The sequence below is a fragment of the Doryrhamphus excisus genome, linkage group LG10 (genome assembly GCF_037039965.1).
Source record: "Doryrhamphus excisus strain RoL-2023G ecotype Guam linkage group LG10, RoL_Dexc_Guam_v1.1, whole genome shotgun sequence".
Classification (NCBI taxonomy): domain Eukaryota; kingdom Metazoa; phylum Chordata; class Actinopteri; order Syngnathiformes; family Syngnathidae; genus Doryrhamphus; species Doryrhamphus excisus.
The window spans coordinates 11,016,489-11,033,073 of record NC_136366.1 but is presented as its reverse complement, the minus strand read 5'-3'; the positions used below and the strand labels follow the sequence as shown (position 1 = coordinate 11,033,073).

Here is a 16,585-nt window from a genome sequence, read left to right as displayed (position 1 = left end):
CATGGGGGAGGAAGAGGGAGGTCGAAAATTGTTGTACGGCGAGCCAAAAGGTTAAAAAGGCAGTATTTCGTAAACAAGCCTGTCTTTCAGATTTCCTAATGAAACTCCCTTTAAGTATTTATGGTAGATTAACCTATACAATAGCAATATGACATATAGTGTATGTATCGAATGTTTGCTTATGTGGAAATATATAGTGTAAAAAGAAACAAATTAAAATACAAAAGGAAGTGAACTCAAAAGAGCAATACCATAAAATGTATTCTAAAAATTATTTAAATAATGCCTTATTATTTATAAGTGATTTTAGTTAGTACAAAAACGAGGTTAATGCCAATAACAAATAAATAATATTTAAAAGTGAATACACTTCTTGTCCACTAGATGTCAGCAATGTCACTCACCCACATTTGGTTTTGTTGTCAGGTGAAAGTGTACATTTATTGCTAGAAATGTTGCTATTTGTCACTTTTCAACTTTTTTTCTATTCTTTTTTTTAATTGTATGCTTTGATGTGATAAAATGGTCCTATAAGAGATCAACTTCATTCATGTGTCAATGTTGTGGCCTCACTGGCCTTTGTCGGCTTTCTGGAACAGAGCCTGCAGCTGATCCTTGCTGGTGGCCTCCTTCTGCTGCATGAGGTCGGCGTGGCCCTTGGTGACCCCCCAGCCATCAGGCGTGGACATGGAGGGGCACAGGGGGCGACCGGATGCAGGCTTGATCTTCTCCCAGTAGTCCCGGCGGGCCCTGAATATAAAATAAGAGCAGTTTTTTGTTTTTTCTGACTTTTTTCATTCCCAAAGGAAAGCGTGAGAGCCTGTTTTGGAAGAAGTAATAGTGAGTGAGGTGTACCTTGCTCTGCACCAGGGCTTGGTGTGCATCTCCAGGCCGCTCCCCCACAGGCCATGCTTGTCGGAGCCGGCCGGCAGGAAGCCCCTCTCGGCGGCCAGCTCTTCCGCCAGGGCACGGACGTGATACGGCTCGAAACCACAGCATCCGCCAATGTAACGTATTCCGGCGTTGTACGCTTCTCGTGCGTACTTCTGCATGTCCCATCTGGTCAGGATCCTCGGCTCAAGACCTGTTTGAGTAGGGTTTTTTTATGAGGAGTGTGCGTGGGGGTGCGTGGGGGCGCTTGGCGTGCGAAGGGTGACATACTGAAGGGGAACTCGGGAAGGTCGATGAACCCCTGGCGGTTGCAGTCGGGCGTGTGGAAGGCGAGCGGCTGGCTCATGTAGTGGGCCTTCAAGCCGGCCTTCTCCACGCCCTCCTTCATCATCTTCACTGTCCTCACGCACGTCTCCGGGTCAAAGTGGCAGTTGACGCCCACAATGTCAGCGCCTACGTGGAAGACATCGACACTTTTCTCTCCTTAAAAAGGTCCCCTGTTATACAAAAGTACTTCAAAAATGCTTCGCTACACATCTTAAAATGCAGTTCTGAAGTCTCTGAAGTTTCTTCGGCGGACTTTATTCCCATTATATTTTTTCACCTTCTTGTTGGTAGTATATCACAACCTCATTTTCCAAAATGTGCAACTTTATTCTTTCTTTTGTTCCTAATAGTGTGTGTTTCCTCAGTGTTACGTACAAAGCTATGCCATGCCAAAGCTATGGTCATGTTTTCTTTTAATTTTAATATTATGACTTTATTGCTGACCAGTCCAGGATGTACCCAGCCTCTCGCCCGATGACAGCTGTGATAGGCTCCAGCATGCCTCACCCGACTCTTGTGAGGATAAGCGGTAGAAAATGGATGGACTTTATTGTATAAGAGTAGATAATTTTTTTTCCAAAACATAATTTTCCAAAAATGACAACTTTTGAAACAGTTGTGTTTCTCATAATTGTAATTCTAATCTAATCTAATCTGATCTGATCTGATCTGATCTGATATGATATGATATGATATAATATAATAACAATTCTTTAGTATTTTTAATTTATGCTACTAAAATGATTTTCCTCATAGTATTATTCTATTCTTGTAAAATTACTGTCCATTTTTTTGGTAAAATAAAATAAAATAAAATAAAATAAAATAAAATAAAATAAAATAAAATAAAATAAAATAAAATAAAATTTTAATTGTTGACTCCTCCGTGTCGTCAACAATTCTTACTAAAATAAAATAAAATAAAATAAAATAAAATAAAATAAAATAAAATAAAATAAAATAAAATAAAATAAAATAAAATAAAATAAAATAAAATAAAATAAAATAAAATAAAATAAAATTTTAATGTACATTTTAAAACAAACTAAAAAATACCTCTGAAATTGAGATTTTTTTGTTTTTAGAATGTGGTGAGGGCCAATAAGAAAACAAGTGGCCCCTGGCGTGGCCCCCCTTTGGCGACCCCATGTGTTCGCCTGTACAATATCTGGCAAAGTGTGTGTGTATTTTCCTACCAGCTTGCACAAGTCGGACGGCGCACTGTCCCGGGCTGACTCCATTTAAGTCTCCCTGGGGTCCAATGCACAACGTGGCGGCCACGGGCTTGCCGGTGGTTTTCAAGACCTGCACCGCCCACTCGGCCTCTTCCACATGCTCAAAGTACTGCCAAAAGCAAAGCCTGGGATGTTGTGTGGTACGGTTCATGCGGTGGAGCGATCTCATGGTGGCCTTCTACCTCAGCGATCAGGAAGTCCACCTCTTTCTGGATGAAGACGTCCAGCTGCTTCTTGAACGTGGCCTTGACGTCGTCCTGGCTCTTGCAGCTCAGGTAAGACGGCGTCTGAGACACGCCCCCGGCCACCAAGGCGTCGCCCTCGTTGGCCACCTCCCTCGCCAGGTCACACGCCGCTTCGTTGATCTGCTGCCCCTACGGTTAGAAAACGACAAAAAGCAAACGTAGCGGCGTTTCGGTGGCGGATGAAGTCATACGGTGAAGCTCTGAGTGTGTCCTCTGTTCTCCAGCTTGTCGTCGCTGGCGTAGAAGGTGAACGTCTGCATGACGTTGGATCCGGCCCTGAGGAACTCCCGGTGCAGCTGGCGCACTGAAACCGCAGCAAACACCATGTCAGCGTCGACACTTAACCCAGGAAAGGAGGGGCGGCTGTGTACCCGCTTCCGGGTGCTCGGCGGCGGCCTCGGGCGTCCATGGCCCTGCCTTCACGTAGCCTCTCTTCTCCAGGGCGAAGACAAAGCCTCCGTCTCCGATCACCACCTCGCCGGCGTCCAGACGCTCCAGGATGCCCTGTGCAAAAACACAAAGAAAGAAAGAACGCATCTAGCGGCCTGAAAATGACCGCCATTCCTTTTTATAGCTCATACAGAGCAGGGCTATTCAGCATGAATGCAAAAGATGGATGACACTGAAAGCCGCAATTTGCCAGTATTTTTATTGGCCTCCGGGGCAGCTATGACGGAGCCCTATGAAGTCTGCCTAGCAACAAGAAGGCAGGGAATAAAAGAGAAGGAATTGTGCTGCATTGACATCAGCGACACGTTTCTTTTTTCAAATGGAAGAAACCGCAAGCAATTTATCTTCCATGCACATTTAGATAATGGAGTTGTGCCATACGTACCTTCTTGCTTCCTGCTGGTGCCATGCTTCTGCTTTTTCGTCTTCTTCCTGGTCCTAACGGGAGTCCTGCAAGGGATCTATGCAGGCGCCTGTGCTGCCTTTATACCCAAAAAGAGAGAGAGAGAGAGAAGTGGAGCGAAGTGCTGTGCCGCCCCCTTCACTTTTAGAACAGACCGCCTGGATGCACTCATCATGTTTCATCCTCACATCTCACCCCTGCAGCGTATTCCTTCCATTAACTTCATGTCAACATGGACTCCACTCTCTTCATGTGCTTTATTGTTTATACTTCATTTTAGGATGTGTAGCGAAGCCTGTGTTGGTATTTGTTACATTTTTGACAGAAGCTATCCATCTAGAGGCGTTCCCTTCATCAAAGGCAGGATGCGTCGTGCTCACTTTTCCTGTCTTGTTTCAATGTTCCCTTCAGGGGGGGGGGGGCGGCGGCCTGCAATTGAGTGAAAATAATTGAATAATTAAAAATGAAATTGAGAAATAACTACAAATGGAAAATGACTCATAATCATCAAAACAATGAAATGACTTGAAATAAAAAAAACATAAAAATGACTCAATTAAATAACTACACATGAAAAATGACTCAAAAAGATACAAATTAATTACTAAAAATGGCCAAAGTCTCAAAAAAATTAAAAAGACAACCCAAAATAAAACAGCAAAAATTACTCACAAAATTTAAATGACTCAATATTGACGCAAAAAACATCCATTTTCTCTTCAGTTTATCCTCACTTAGATTGCGGGTATGCTGGAGCCTATCCCAGCTGTCTTTGGGTACACCCTGGACTGGTCGCCAGCCAATCACAGGGCACATATAGACAAACAACCATTCACACTCACATTCATACCTATGGACAATTTGCCACTTAACCTAGCATGTTTTTGGAATGTGGGAGGAAACCCACCCAACAACAACTTTGATATTGACCACTGCATGCTCCAACATATCCTAGTCTTACCTGTGTACAAATATGCATTTCCACATACTCTATACGTACTGCTAATGTACTCTTAGGGTACTCTTTGCGTACTGTTACTATGCCTGCTTGGACTTCTAGTATGTCTACTTTGCTTTTGTTATTGTTCAACATTTCCATTTGAATGAGTAAAGACAGAACAAGAATGGCAATATTTATAAAAAAAAACTCCCATTCAACTCTAATACTTCAAGTAAGTACTGTGTTTTCTGACTGATTGCTGTTGTGCCCACGTGTGCACGTCGGTGTTTGCTTAAAGCAACTATCAGGAAAAGCGTCCAGCCCAAAGTAGCTGCAGCTGTTCCAGCCAGGGTCCCCCTTCAGCTGATAAAAAAGCTCAAAGAGCAGCAGGAGTATCTGGAGCCGCTTTCATCACATTTAATGGACTTGCTGACATGTCATTCCATGCTTACATATTCAAAATACAATATCATTCAATTAGCATGGCAAGTGAGGAATATTCAAGTTTCTTAGCATTTGCATAATTCATGAATAATCAAATGAAATAAAAATGCACAGGGCCAATCGGGTGAAATTGCAAGTGAAGAATATAAATTTCTTTGCATGTGTAATGTTTGCATCATGAATAAAGCAAATAAAAGTTGTCCTACTAAGGTGGGAATATTTACAAAGTGCAAACAAATAAAGTAAAATTCATATTAATGCCTAATGCTAGCTGCATAGAAAGCGTCCAGCAGCGGACGAGTTAACGAAAGTTCTGTCCTCAGCAACCTGGCAACCGTGTGGGCGGGGCCACAGTCCCCGTGGGCGGGGCCAAGGTGGAAAGGCAAGTTAGTTATATGGCAGTTACAGCCTGGCTTTTCTGACCGGCGGGTGCTTCTCCTCCTCGACTTTTGATTGTGTTGATTTCCTCCCGGAATCCCAGCCGCCATGTCCGGGATATTCAGGCTGCTGGACGCGCACCTCGCCCGGGGCTTTCTGACTCGTCTTCATCCTTTCAGGTCTTTTTCATGCACGTCCGCCAGACAGGATGAGCAAAGGTGAGCTTCTCCACGCTGGACGCGTGATGGACTTTGACCGCCTTCTTTTGCTAACTAGGCTTCGAGATCAACTCTCAATGCAACCACCACCATGTACCCCACTCGGCATCTGACGCTTTCATTTGGAACCTAAGAGCGAGTCCGTGAAACTAACTAAAACCTCAAAATGACTCAAAATAAAAGTTTAATCACTCAAAAACACAGATGTAAAGCAACTCAAATGACTAAAAAACAGAAAATTTAAATGACTCAAAATAAAAAATTTGAAGGAAAAATTAAATAACCAAATTACAGAATTGGGGCGGCACGGCAGTCGAGTGGTTAGCGCGCAGACCTCACAGCGAGGAGACCAGGGTTCAATTCCACCCTCGGCCATCTCTGTGTGGAGTCTGCATGTTCTCCCCTGTGCATGCGTGGGTTTTCTCCGGGTACTCCGGTTTCCTCCAACATTCCAAAAACATGCTAGGTTAATTGGCCACTCCAAATTGTCCATAGGTATGAATGTGAGTGTGAATGGTTGTTTGTCTATATGTGCCCTGTGATTGGCTGGCGATCAGTCCAGGGTGTACCCCGCCTCTCTCAGCTGGGATAGGCTCCAACACCCCCGCATGAGGAAAAAGCGGTAGAAAATGAATGAATTACGGAATTAAATAAAAATAAAAACAATTATAATGACTCAAAAACAAAAAAATACTTAATAACTAGAAAAAAATTAAAAAATCAATTAAAATAACTAAAATGACTCAAAATAATAAAAAATTGAAATGACAAAAACACATGAAAATGACTCAATTAAAATAAGACAAATGACTCAATATAAAGAAAAAAAGACGCCCAACAAAAAACAACAATGTAAAATGACTTGATTAAAAATTACAAAATGACTCAAAAAGAAGAAAAAATGATAAAAACAAATGACATGACCTCAGATAAAAAAAAACAACATAGCAAAAACATTTGTAAAATGACTTGATAAAGCAAACATTAGAAATGAGTCCAAACCGTGCCGTCTCGTACCGCGCCATGTTGGTTTGCGCATGTTGGAGTGACCGTACCGTCATGGCGTCACTTCTGGAGTTGAGGCTGAATGAGAGCGCTTGTTTGTCATCAAGTCTAAATGTCTAGTGTTAGCTTTCAAAACTCAAACAATGTAGAACCTAACGACAAACAATATGTAACATATTTAAGCAGATTTCATCAATCATGTCACAGACTCTAAAATGTAAAATAAGAAAAAAAAAAGAAAGAAATGAGTCCAAATAAAGAACTCCAGATTGAATGACCAATGAATAAGATAACAAGGGAAGAAGTAGACCACTGTGACGTGTCCCTAAATTCCCTAAACAAAATCCGCATTTCCAAACAATCCATGTGTTTGATTGACATCATCGTTGGCTATGCTAATTATCATCCCGTCAGTGAGGCATGGTCCGTGTTGGGCAAGCGGTGGAAGGACACGGCTGAGACTGTGGTCATCGGGGGAGGGTGCGTGGGCGCCAGCTTGACCTACCACCTGGCTAAGGCCGGCATGAAGGACGTGGTGCTGCTGGAGAAGTCGGAACTGACGGCCGGATCCACATGGCATGCAGTATGTTTCTAGGCTATTTTTAGGTGGACGGCGGCGGCGGTCTTCGGTTACCGTCCCTGCACACCCCTCAGTTAAACCCTCTCTGTGTCCCAGGCCGGCCTGACCACCTACTACCATCCAGGCATCAACCTGAAGAAAGTCCACTATGACAGCATTAAGCTCTACGAGAGCCTGGAGGCCGAGACTGGACAGGTGAGGTCCTGAAGGACACATTCAGGCTCCGCCTGAAGGACAACTGTGGCGTGCTTGTGCCCACAGGCGGTGGGCTTCCACCAGCCGGGCAGCGTCCGCATCGCTTCCACGGCGGCCCGGGTGGACGAGATGAGGTACCAGATGACCCGCACCCACTGGCACGTGACCGAGCAGTCCATGATCGGACCGGAGAAGGTCCAGGAGCTCTTCCCTCTCCTCAACATGGACAAGGTGACCCCTACTCCAACATCACGTGCACGCACCACGGCTCAAACACACTTGCATTTGTCCACTAGCTCCTGCAATATAGAGGATCTTTGATTAGCGTTACTGCACTAGCTTAACAAAAACAGCAGGGAACACTTTTTGTATAGAGGATCTTTGATCACAGTTTAGCAAAGGACTCCTGTCGAATTGATGACCTTTGATTTTTTTTGTTCTTAAAATCATGTGGTCCTGTCACATAGAGGATCTTTGACTCACATTTTTGCTGTTGGTCCTGAAAACAAAACAAACAAAAAAAAAAACAGCAGAGCACACCTATCATATAGAGAATCTTTGATCACAGTTTAGCAAAGGACTCCTGTCGAATTGATGACCTTTGATTTTTTTTGTTCTTAAAATCATGTGGTCCTGTCACATAGAGGATCTTTGACTCACATTTTTGCTGTTGGTCCTGAAAACAAAACAAAAAAAACAAGGCACACCTATCATATAGAGAATCTTTGACAGGGTTTTTTGTCGTCGGTCATCAAAAACGGCAACGTGCTCCTGTCAGAGTGGATCTTTGACAAGCATTTTTGTACAGTAGTAGGTCATCAAAAACAGCAGAGCACACTTTTTTCCATATATAGAGGATCTTTGAGTAGTGTTTTTGCATGAAAAACAGCAGAGTGTCCGTGTTATATACAAAATCTTTGAGAAGAATTCTTGCAGTAGGGCGGTCATCAAAAACAGCAGGGCACGCTTTTAGACCAGAGGATCTTTGATTAGTTTCCGCAGTAGATTTCTCCGCTTGAATATTTGACTTTTTGGTTGTAGAAATCCCTAAAAAAAACAGTAGGGTGCACCTCATGTAGAGACCTTTGGACAGGCGTTTTTGTTGTCGGTGATTAAAAACAGCTCCTGTCAGATAGAGGATCTTTGACTCACGTTTTTGTAGCAGGCCCTTAAAAAAACAGCAGAGTGCTCCCGTCATTTAGAGACTTTTTGTAATAGGTCATCAAAAACAGCAAAATGCTCTTAACATATAGGGAATCTTTGACTGGAGTTTTTGCATTATGTCCTTAAAAACAGCAGTCGGAAGAAGTTAGTTGACTAGCTTTCTGCTGTTCTATGGTCTCTATCCTGGATTGTAAATTGTGGTTTGGGTCTCGTAGGTCTTGGCGGGTCTGTACACGCCGGGGGACGGCCACATAGACCCGTACTCCCTGACCATGGCTCTGGCCACGGGGGCCCGAATGTACGGCGCTCAGATCTACAACCCGGCGCCGGTCACGGGCCTCAAGCCCACAGCGGACGGCAAATGGGACGTGCAGACGCCTCACGGAAGCATCCGGGCCAATCGCATCGTCAACGCCACAGGTTTGAAGCGCCTTTAGCTGCCGAGTCGTTTGGTGTTTTCGCACAACAGTGACACATTTTCAGGCGGTCTTCCATAATAAAAAGTTGTTATCTAACTCCTAGACCTTTGCTCACACGGACCACTGCTCTTAGAATTCAGAGAGACCAGCTTAAACTGGGTTGGACAGGTTCTAGCGAGGGGTTTTTTTTGGCTGCCAGGTTTGTTTTTCAGTGGCGCTGCATAAATAAATGTTTGGTTTAAATTCAGTGTGGAGATTGAAGGACTGCGTTCACAGCTTCATTGCTTCCTATTTTTGCACACTTTGGACTCCAGAATCCAGTTTTTTATGCTGGTCTTTTGCCTCCACTGTGTCCGATAGCCAATCCGCCCAAGCCAACGGTTAACATCCTGTCCAATCTTCAAACAGCAGCGCAAACACACCTCCTCAAGTGCCATTTTAGTTATTTTTTTGTCAGGGTCAAAAAGAAGTCACAAATGTAGAATCACTCCACACTTTCTAAATTCCTGCACTTAACGTCTAGCTAGAAGAGTCGTATCTGTTGAGCAAGCACACAAACTCCTGTTTTGGTAAACCCTACAAACTACCCCAAACAAGATAACGCTTCCGCCATTTTCAGTATTGGAGTGTATTGGAGCCTGGGCTTTAGCATTTGTGCTACTGCTGGCAAAGCTACCACCTTAGCTTAGCCTAGCCATTACCTATAATGACCTGCTCAGGCTAATACTAGCCATTTTACGGGTGGTTAGTTTGTTTCGGAGCAAGCTAATTACCTGTAGTACCTACTATTTTCATCTTGTAGTGTGCGACTGCTTGCTATGGCAAAGCTACCACCTTAGCTTAGCCTAGCCATCACCTATAATGACCTGCTCAGGCTAATACTAGCCATTTTACAGGTGGTTAGTTTGTTTCGGAACAAGCTAATTACCTGTAGTACCTGCTATTTTCATCTTGTAGTGTGCTACTGTTTGCTATGGCAAAGCTACCACCTTAGCTTAGCCTAGCCATCACCTATAATGACCTGCTCAGGCTAGTGCTAGCCATTTTATGGTGGCTACTTTGTAACAACAAGCTAACTCTCCTATAAGTACCTGCTATTTTCATCTTGTAGTGTGCTACTGTTTGCTATGGCAAAGCTACCACCTTAGCTTAGCCTAGCCATTATCTATAATAACCTGCTCAGGTTAGTGCTAGCCATTTTATGGTGGCTAGTTTGTAACAACAAGCTAACTCTTCTATAAGTACCTGCTATTTTCATCTTGTAGTGTGCTACTGCTTGCTACGGCAAATCTACCAACTTAGCTCATCTTACCTTAGCTTAGATTAGCCTAGCCTGGACATGCCATGATTTTACAAGGTTTAATACTGTTTTAAATCGCTTTAATGCAATTAGTAGCACATTATGCTAGTATTCATGAAGCAGTCATCAGCCTAAGTTGCTTACAGAAGGTCAGCTTTCCCAAGAATCTGCGACGGTCATGTTGTCCACTTTATAAGTGGATGAGTTTCAACATGTCTGCCTGGTAACCCCAAATATAAGCAACTTCATAATAAATCAGGACCAAAGTGGAATTAACAGCAGCTTTTATTAGCCTGGCGTAATGTTTACCCAGTGAACCGACCTCCTGTGCAGTCGACTGGTAAACACGTGGGGGTACTTTGGACCTTATCTGTATGTTGTTTTACTACACCGCCCTACATACATTTCTTCTAAGTGTTCACTGGCTGCCATCTTGACTGTCCGACCTGTAGTTTTTTTTGTAGTTTATATTGGTTGACCCTAAGGGCTAAAAAATGTCCTCCTCTGAAAAACCTCTGTTGTTTTTCAGGTTTCTGGGCGCGGGAGGTTGGCAAAATGATCGGATTCGAGCATCCAACCATCCCAGTCCATCACCAGTACGTGGTGACAGCGACGGTGCCCGAGGTGAAGGCTTTGAAGAAGGAGCTGGCCGTCATCCGAGACCTGGAGGGTTCCTACTACCTCCGCCAAGAAAGAGACGGCCTTCTCTTTGGACCCTATGAGAAAATGGAGAAGATGGTTCTGCAGGACTCTTGGGTCAGAGATGGAGTACCCCCAGGTCTGTCTTGCTGGCTTGATTGAACAGTTCAAAAATGGGGACTGTTTTAGTCTTATGTCCAACGGTGGTCCTGGTTTGACTGCTGCAGGTTTTGGCAAGGAGCTGTTTGAGTCAGACCTGGACAGGATCATGGAGCATGTAGAAATGGCCATGGAGATGGTTCCTGTGCTGAAGAAGGCCGACATCATCAACATTGTGTCAGGTCCAATCACGTACACCCCGGACCTGCTGCCCATGGTCGGACCCCATCAAGGAGTCCCCAACTACTGGACCGCTATTGGATTTGGGTGCGTGTTCTCTTCATTGAGCATGTCTGTCATAGAGCGACAACGACTGTCCACGGTGCCTCGTGTATGCTCAGGTATGGCGTTATCCACGCCGGTGGAATCGGAAAATTTCTGAGTGACTGGATCAGAAACGGTGAGCCTCCCTATGACCTGATCGAGTGCGACCCCAACCGCTACGGAAAGTGGACAGATGTGCCGTTCTTGTGCGCCAAAGCTCGAGAATCCTACGGCTTCAACAACGTTGGTAAGAACGACAGACCCCATGTTGATGACCGTGGCTGAAGCTGCACTTACGCTAACGCTAGACCCTACCAACCAATCAGACGAGGCCAACGGAACAAAACCTAATTCTGGGATCCCAAGCAGGCAGCATTGAACACAAATAATCCAAACAAGGCTGTAAAAGATAAACGTAAGCCACACCAACCAGTGGAAACTCCAGTAGGTTGACTTAAGTAGGCAACGATAAACAAAAGTAAGCTTCAAAAGGACAAAAGTAAGGCACACAAGGCGGTATCAGACAAAAGTAAACCAACCACGCTGGTATAAGACAAAAGTAAACCAACCACGCTGGTATAAGACAAAAGTAAACCAACCACGCTGGCATAAGACAAAAGTAAGGCACACAAGGCGGTATAAGACAAAAGTAAACCAACCACGCTGGTATAAGACAAAAGTAAGGCACACAAGGCGGTATAAGACAAAAGTAAACCAACCACGCTGATATAAGACAAAAGTAAGCCACACCAGGCGGTATAAGACAAAAGTAAACCAACCACGCTGGTATAAGACAAAAGTAAACCAACCATGCTCGTATAAGACAAAATGTACTCTACACAGCTTCAATAACCCTTTGTCTCTCCAGTCGGATACCCCAAAGAAGAGCGCTTCGCCGGTCGTCCAACCACGCGTACGAGCGGCGTTTATGATCTCCTGAAGAACAAAGGATCCATGGGATTCCATGCGGGCTGGGAGCAACCTCACTGGTTCTACAAAGCGGGAGACGACAGCGGATACAAGTAAGGCAAAACCACGCATGGCTCTCTGAGGAGACAAACCCGAGTGTCACACCGTGCCCAGGCCCAGCTTCAGGCGCACAAACTGGTTTGGACCCGTGGGCCGAGAGTGCAAGCTGGTGATGGAGAAGGTGGGCGTGATAGACCTGACCCCCTTTGGCAAGTTCACAGTGAAGGGGAAGGACTCTCAGAAGCTGCTGGACCGCCTGTTTGCCAACACTATGCCAAAGGTACGCCAAAACCCTGATGAATAGGCCTGATTAAAGTCCTTCCAAGAGTTCTCCACTGGGATATTTTTGTGTTTTCAGGTGGGCCAGACGAACATCAGCCACATGTTGACGCCCACTGGCAGAGTCTACGCCGAGGTCACCATCACTCAGTTGGCGCCGGGAGAGTTCTTGCTCATCACCGGCTCCGGATCGGAGCTGCATGATCTCAGGTGAATCATTTAAAACCTGGACCCACAGCAAGTATTCTCATCATTATTACTTGTGCATTTCTCAGAAGTGCAGCATGAACTAAATTTAAACTATTCACGCCTCTCTGAGCTGAATATAAAACACTCCTGCAATCTCTTTTTTTCCTCTTGTAACCTAAAACGTGGCAGCAGCTCCAAATACAACTCCTCCTTTGGCAGGCACTAAATTCATACCTCATTCCAAAATACCTCAACCCAGCCAAGACAGACTTGACAGACTAACCCTAACAGTTTAATGTAGCGGCCTCTAGCAGCCATTAGGTTGAACTACATAATAAGACTTCATTAAGTATGCCACATTAGGCGGTATAAGACAAAAGTAAGCCTCAGAAGGACAAAACTAAGCCAGAAAATGCAGTATAAAACAAAAGTAAGCCACACAAACCAGTAGAAGACAAAATTACACACGTGAAATAAACACATTTCCTTTTGTGTGTTGCAAATATGACACTGCAGGTGGATCGAAAGCGAGGTGGCACTAGGCGGCTACGAGGTGGACATCGCCAACGTGACGGAAGACATGGGCGTGCTGGGCATCGCGGGGCCGAACTCCCGCAAGGTCCTTCAGAAGCTGACAAAAGAGGATATGAGCGACGCAGGATTTAAATTCCTCCAGTGCAAATCCATCCAGTTGGCCGGCATTCCACTCCGTGCCATCAGGATCTCCTACACCGGTACTGAACAACTCTTATTCCGACCTCAGCAAATGGATGATATGGTCATTAATCCGGTTTTACACAAGTCATAGATCCTCTATGCCAGCATTACAGGTGCTCTGCTATTGTTAAGGACCCAATGTAAATACATAAGTCAAAGATCCTCTCTATATGACAAGAGCTCTTCTGCTGTTGTTAAAGATCCTCTATACCAGCATAACAGATGTTCTGCTGTAATGTAAATACACAAGTCAAAGATTCTCTATATGACAAGAGCTCTTCTGCTGTTGTTAAAGATCATCTATACCAGCCTAACAGATGTTCTGCTGTAATGTAAAAGCACTAGTCAAAGATCCTCTATATGACAAGAGCTCTTCTGCTGTTGTTAAAGATCATCTATACCAGCCTAACAGATGTTCTGCTGTAATGTAAAAGCACTAGTCAAAGATCCTCTATATGACAAGAGCTCTTCTGCTGTTGTTAAAGATCCTCTATACCAGCATAACAGATGTTCTGCTGTAATGTAAAAGCACTAGTCAAAGATCCTCTATATGACAAGAGCTCTTCTGCGGTTGTTAAAGATCCTCTATACCAGCATAACTGATGTTCTGCTGTAATGTAAAAGCACTAGTCAAAGATCCTCTATATGACAATAGCTCTTCTGCTGTTGTTAAAGATCCTCTATACCAGCATAACAGATGTTCTGCTGTAATGTAAATACACAAGTCAAAGATCCTCTATATGACAAGAGCTCTTCTGCTGTTGTTAAAGATCCTCTATACCAGCCTAACAGATGTTCTGCTGTAATGTAAAAGCACTAGTCAAAGATCCTCTATATAACAGTCTCAACACGCCCGCACGGGCAGAACATTCAAACCCAGGTCTTCCCGTTCTCCTGACTGTGTGGCCAACATGCTAACCACTTGTCCACCGTTTTATATTTTTATTTTTCTATAAAATGTGCAATGTAATACAATGATGCTGCTACCTCACAGGTTTTAAACTGGTAGCTCTGATGTCGTTCATAGGCTGGATTTGGCAGATGCTTGAATGACCCTCATGCTCTTCTTGAAGGGTTAGGGTGAGGTTAATGGCCTGTGAGCTCACTTGTAAACAAACACTCACTTTAAAAAGGAAGGACGTTGTACCAAATGAGGAGTACACAAAAAACCTTATCAGCCGCCTAAAACGCTGGCGGTGAAGCATTTCAAAAATGCAAAAGGTTTTCCAGAGATCTCCGTGGCATCACACTGGCTGTTCAGAGCATGTGCCGGAATACAGTGCACCTTGCTGGGCTACAACAGATGGCTCCCTCCCTCCTTCCCTCTCTATACTCTCTCCCTCTCTTCTGCTGATGGATAGTAGCAATGTCATAATATGTCATCAGGACTGATCAACAGGTACAATCCTAATCTGTTCCAGTCCTTCTCACCTTGTTGTATGTGCTCTCAGGTGAACTGGGATGGGAGATGTACATGGCCCAGAAGGACATGGCGGCCGTGTATCAAGCCATCATGGACGCTGGCAAAGATGAGGGCATCGACAACTTTGGCACTTACGCCATGTCTTCGCTCAGACTGGAGAAAGGCTTCAGGGGATGGGGAGCTGAGGTAAACAGATACACACACACATACACATTATCCTCGTTAAGTGAAGTTATTCACACCAATTAGTTATTTGCTACCTCCAATATGTGGCTTGTAAGTCGTTTGAATTGTATTTCAGCTGAGCTATGGTTAATAAATGTTATTTAATCTAACAGAGTTAATTTTTAATCTTTGATGCTCCCAAGTGCCACTAGATGAAGCCTGTGTACCAGCAATGGTACCCGTTACCTAAATAGTCTGGGTCGTTCGCATAAACGTCACATTGTTAATGTCATATGACATCAGTCAGCTGACGTTCTGCTGCCCTTCTGATTCGCTCTTGCTGCCCCGCGACAATATGTATACCACATGTATCAAACAACATACAATTTGATACAAATTCCATCAAATTCCACATTTCTGTCGTTACAGATGAACTGTGACACCAATCCTTTGGAGGCGGGGCTGGACTATTTCATCAAACTCAATAAGGTAACCCTGGCCTTTGATTATCATGTCCTTTAGTCCTGGGTTCTAGAATACTGTACAGTCGAATCGCTGCCAAAAATGGGCAAATCTGTGGTTCAAACAAGATTTTCTGGACAAACAAAGTCAAACAAATCATGCACTTCACAAACACACACCAATAGGTGACAGTCGGGTGTCTTGAATCCTACTTTGTGGAAATTCACTTATCACAGTTGAGTCTAGAAACAATTAACTGCCATAAATGAGGTACGACTGTACAGCGTTTTGACTAACAATCAGTCCGAGCTGCCATTCATAACATTTCTCGAATAGCCCGCCGACTTTATCGGCAAGGCGGCCCTTCAGGAGATCAAAGCCAAAGGCCTGACAAGGAAGTTGTCCTACATCACAGTGGACACGCACGACATCGACCCCGAGGGCAACGAAACAGTTTGGCACAACGGCAAGGTTAGTTAAGTCGGTCAACCTCTACTTGTGTCGTCCGCCCTAACCCGCGTGTCTCGCCAGGTGGTGGGCAACACCACGTCCGGTGCCTACAGCTACAGCTCCCAGCAGAGCCTGGCGTTCGCCTACCTTCCCGTGGAGCTGTGTTCCGTGGGCCAGAAGGTGGAGGTGGAGCTGCTGGGCAGGAAGTACCCAGCCATGGTCATCCAGGAGCCGCTGGTCCTCACCGAGCCCACGCGGACCCGCTTGCAGAAGAAAGCAAAGAGCAAAGCATAATGACTGCGAGAGTGGCAATGAAGATCGAGCCTGCTGCGATGCCGTGAGACTGTGGGGTCCATTTCCATTTCAAGGCCCGTTTAGTGCTACGTCCCACTTTCACTCTGCTTTTTTTCTTTCATGGAACAGGAGTGCCATAAATGTCTTTTGGTGCATGCCAAGCACACAATGTCTTAAAGTGTTGCTAGTCTGATTTGTGTGATTCCAATGTTTACATTTTACAACATGAAAAGAAAAATTAAGGAAATAATTTAAAGAAAATTTACTCAGGTCCCATAACTACTGAATTAAAGATTTGTATAAAGTTTTTTAAATCAATATATATGTTTTTAGAAATATGCAATAAATACACTGCCTTGTACCTTAAATCTATTGTACATA

General features: G+C 44.3%; 2 protein-coding genes across 4 annotated transcripts; one reads left to right on the top strand and one right to left on the bottom strand.

The window, feature by feature from the left end:
• Positions 1 to 325: 325 nt before the first annotated feature.
• bhmt (betaine-homocysteine methyltransferase) lies at positions 326 to 3,980 on the bottom strand. 2 transcript variants are annotated; one of them, XM_078794083.1, is made up of 9 exons: positions 3,740 to 3,980; positions 3,534 to 3,630; positions 3,070 to 3,202; positions 2,890 to 3,002; positions 2,636 to 2,827; positions 2,415 to 2,562; positions 1,162 to 1,344; positions 856 to 1,084; positions 326 to 750 (listed from the first exon to the last, which is right to left on the bottom strand). In XM_078794083.1, exons 1-9 carry the CDS (start codon positions 3,775 to 3,777, stop codon positions 570 to 572), a joined length of 1,314 nt encoding a protein of 437 aa, XP_078650209.1. In that variant the 5' UTR covers positions 3,778 to 3,980; the 3' UTR covers positions 326 to 569. The 2 variants fall into 2 exon arrangements, with proteins under 2 accessions (XP_078650209.1, XP_078650210.1); XM_078794084.1 differs by having other exon boundaries at positions 3,747 to 3,763.
• Positions 3,981 to 5,325: 1,345 nt separating this feature from the next.
• dmgdh (dimethylglycine dehydrogenase) lies at positions 5,326 to 16,565 on the top strand. 2 transcript variants are annotated; one of them, XM_058064472.2, is made up of 16 exons: positions 5,326 to 5,531; positions 6,951 to 7,119; positions 7,213 to 7,311; positions 7,378 to 7,542; positions 8,691 to 8,895; positions 10,724 to 10,972; positions 11,061 to 11,259; positions 11,334 to 11,503; positions 12,125 to 12,278; positions 12,340 to 12,505; positions 12,584 to 12,714; positions 13,210 to 13,427; positions 14,862 to 15,019; positions 15,428 to 15,487; positions 15,797 to 15,931; positions 15,992 to 16,565. In XM_058064472.2, the coding sequence occupies exons 1-16, from the start codon at positions 5,422 to 5,424 to the stop codon at positions 16,202 to 16,204; spliced, it is 2,601 nt and encodes an 866-aa protein (XP_057920455.2). In that variant the 5' UTR covers positions 5,326 to 5,421; the 3' UTR covers positions 16,205 to 16,565. The 2 variants fall into 2 exon arrangements, with proteins under 2 accessions (XP_057920455.2, XP_078650208.1); XM_078794082.1 differs by having other exon boundaries at positions 5,388 to 7,119.
• The last annotated feature ends 20 nt before the right edge of the window (positions 16,566 to 16,585 follow it).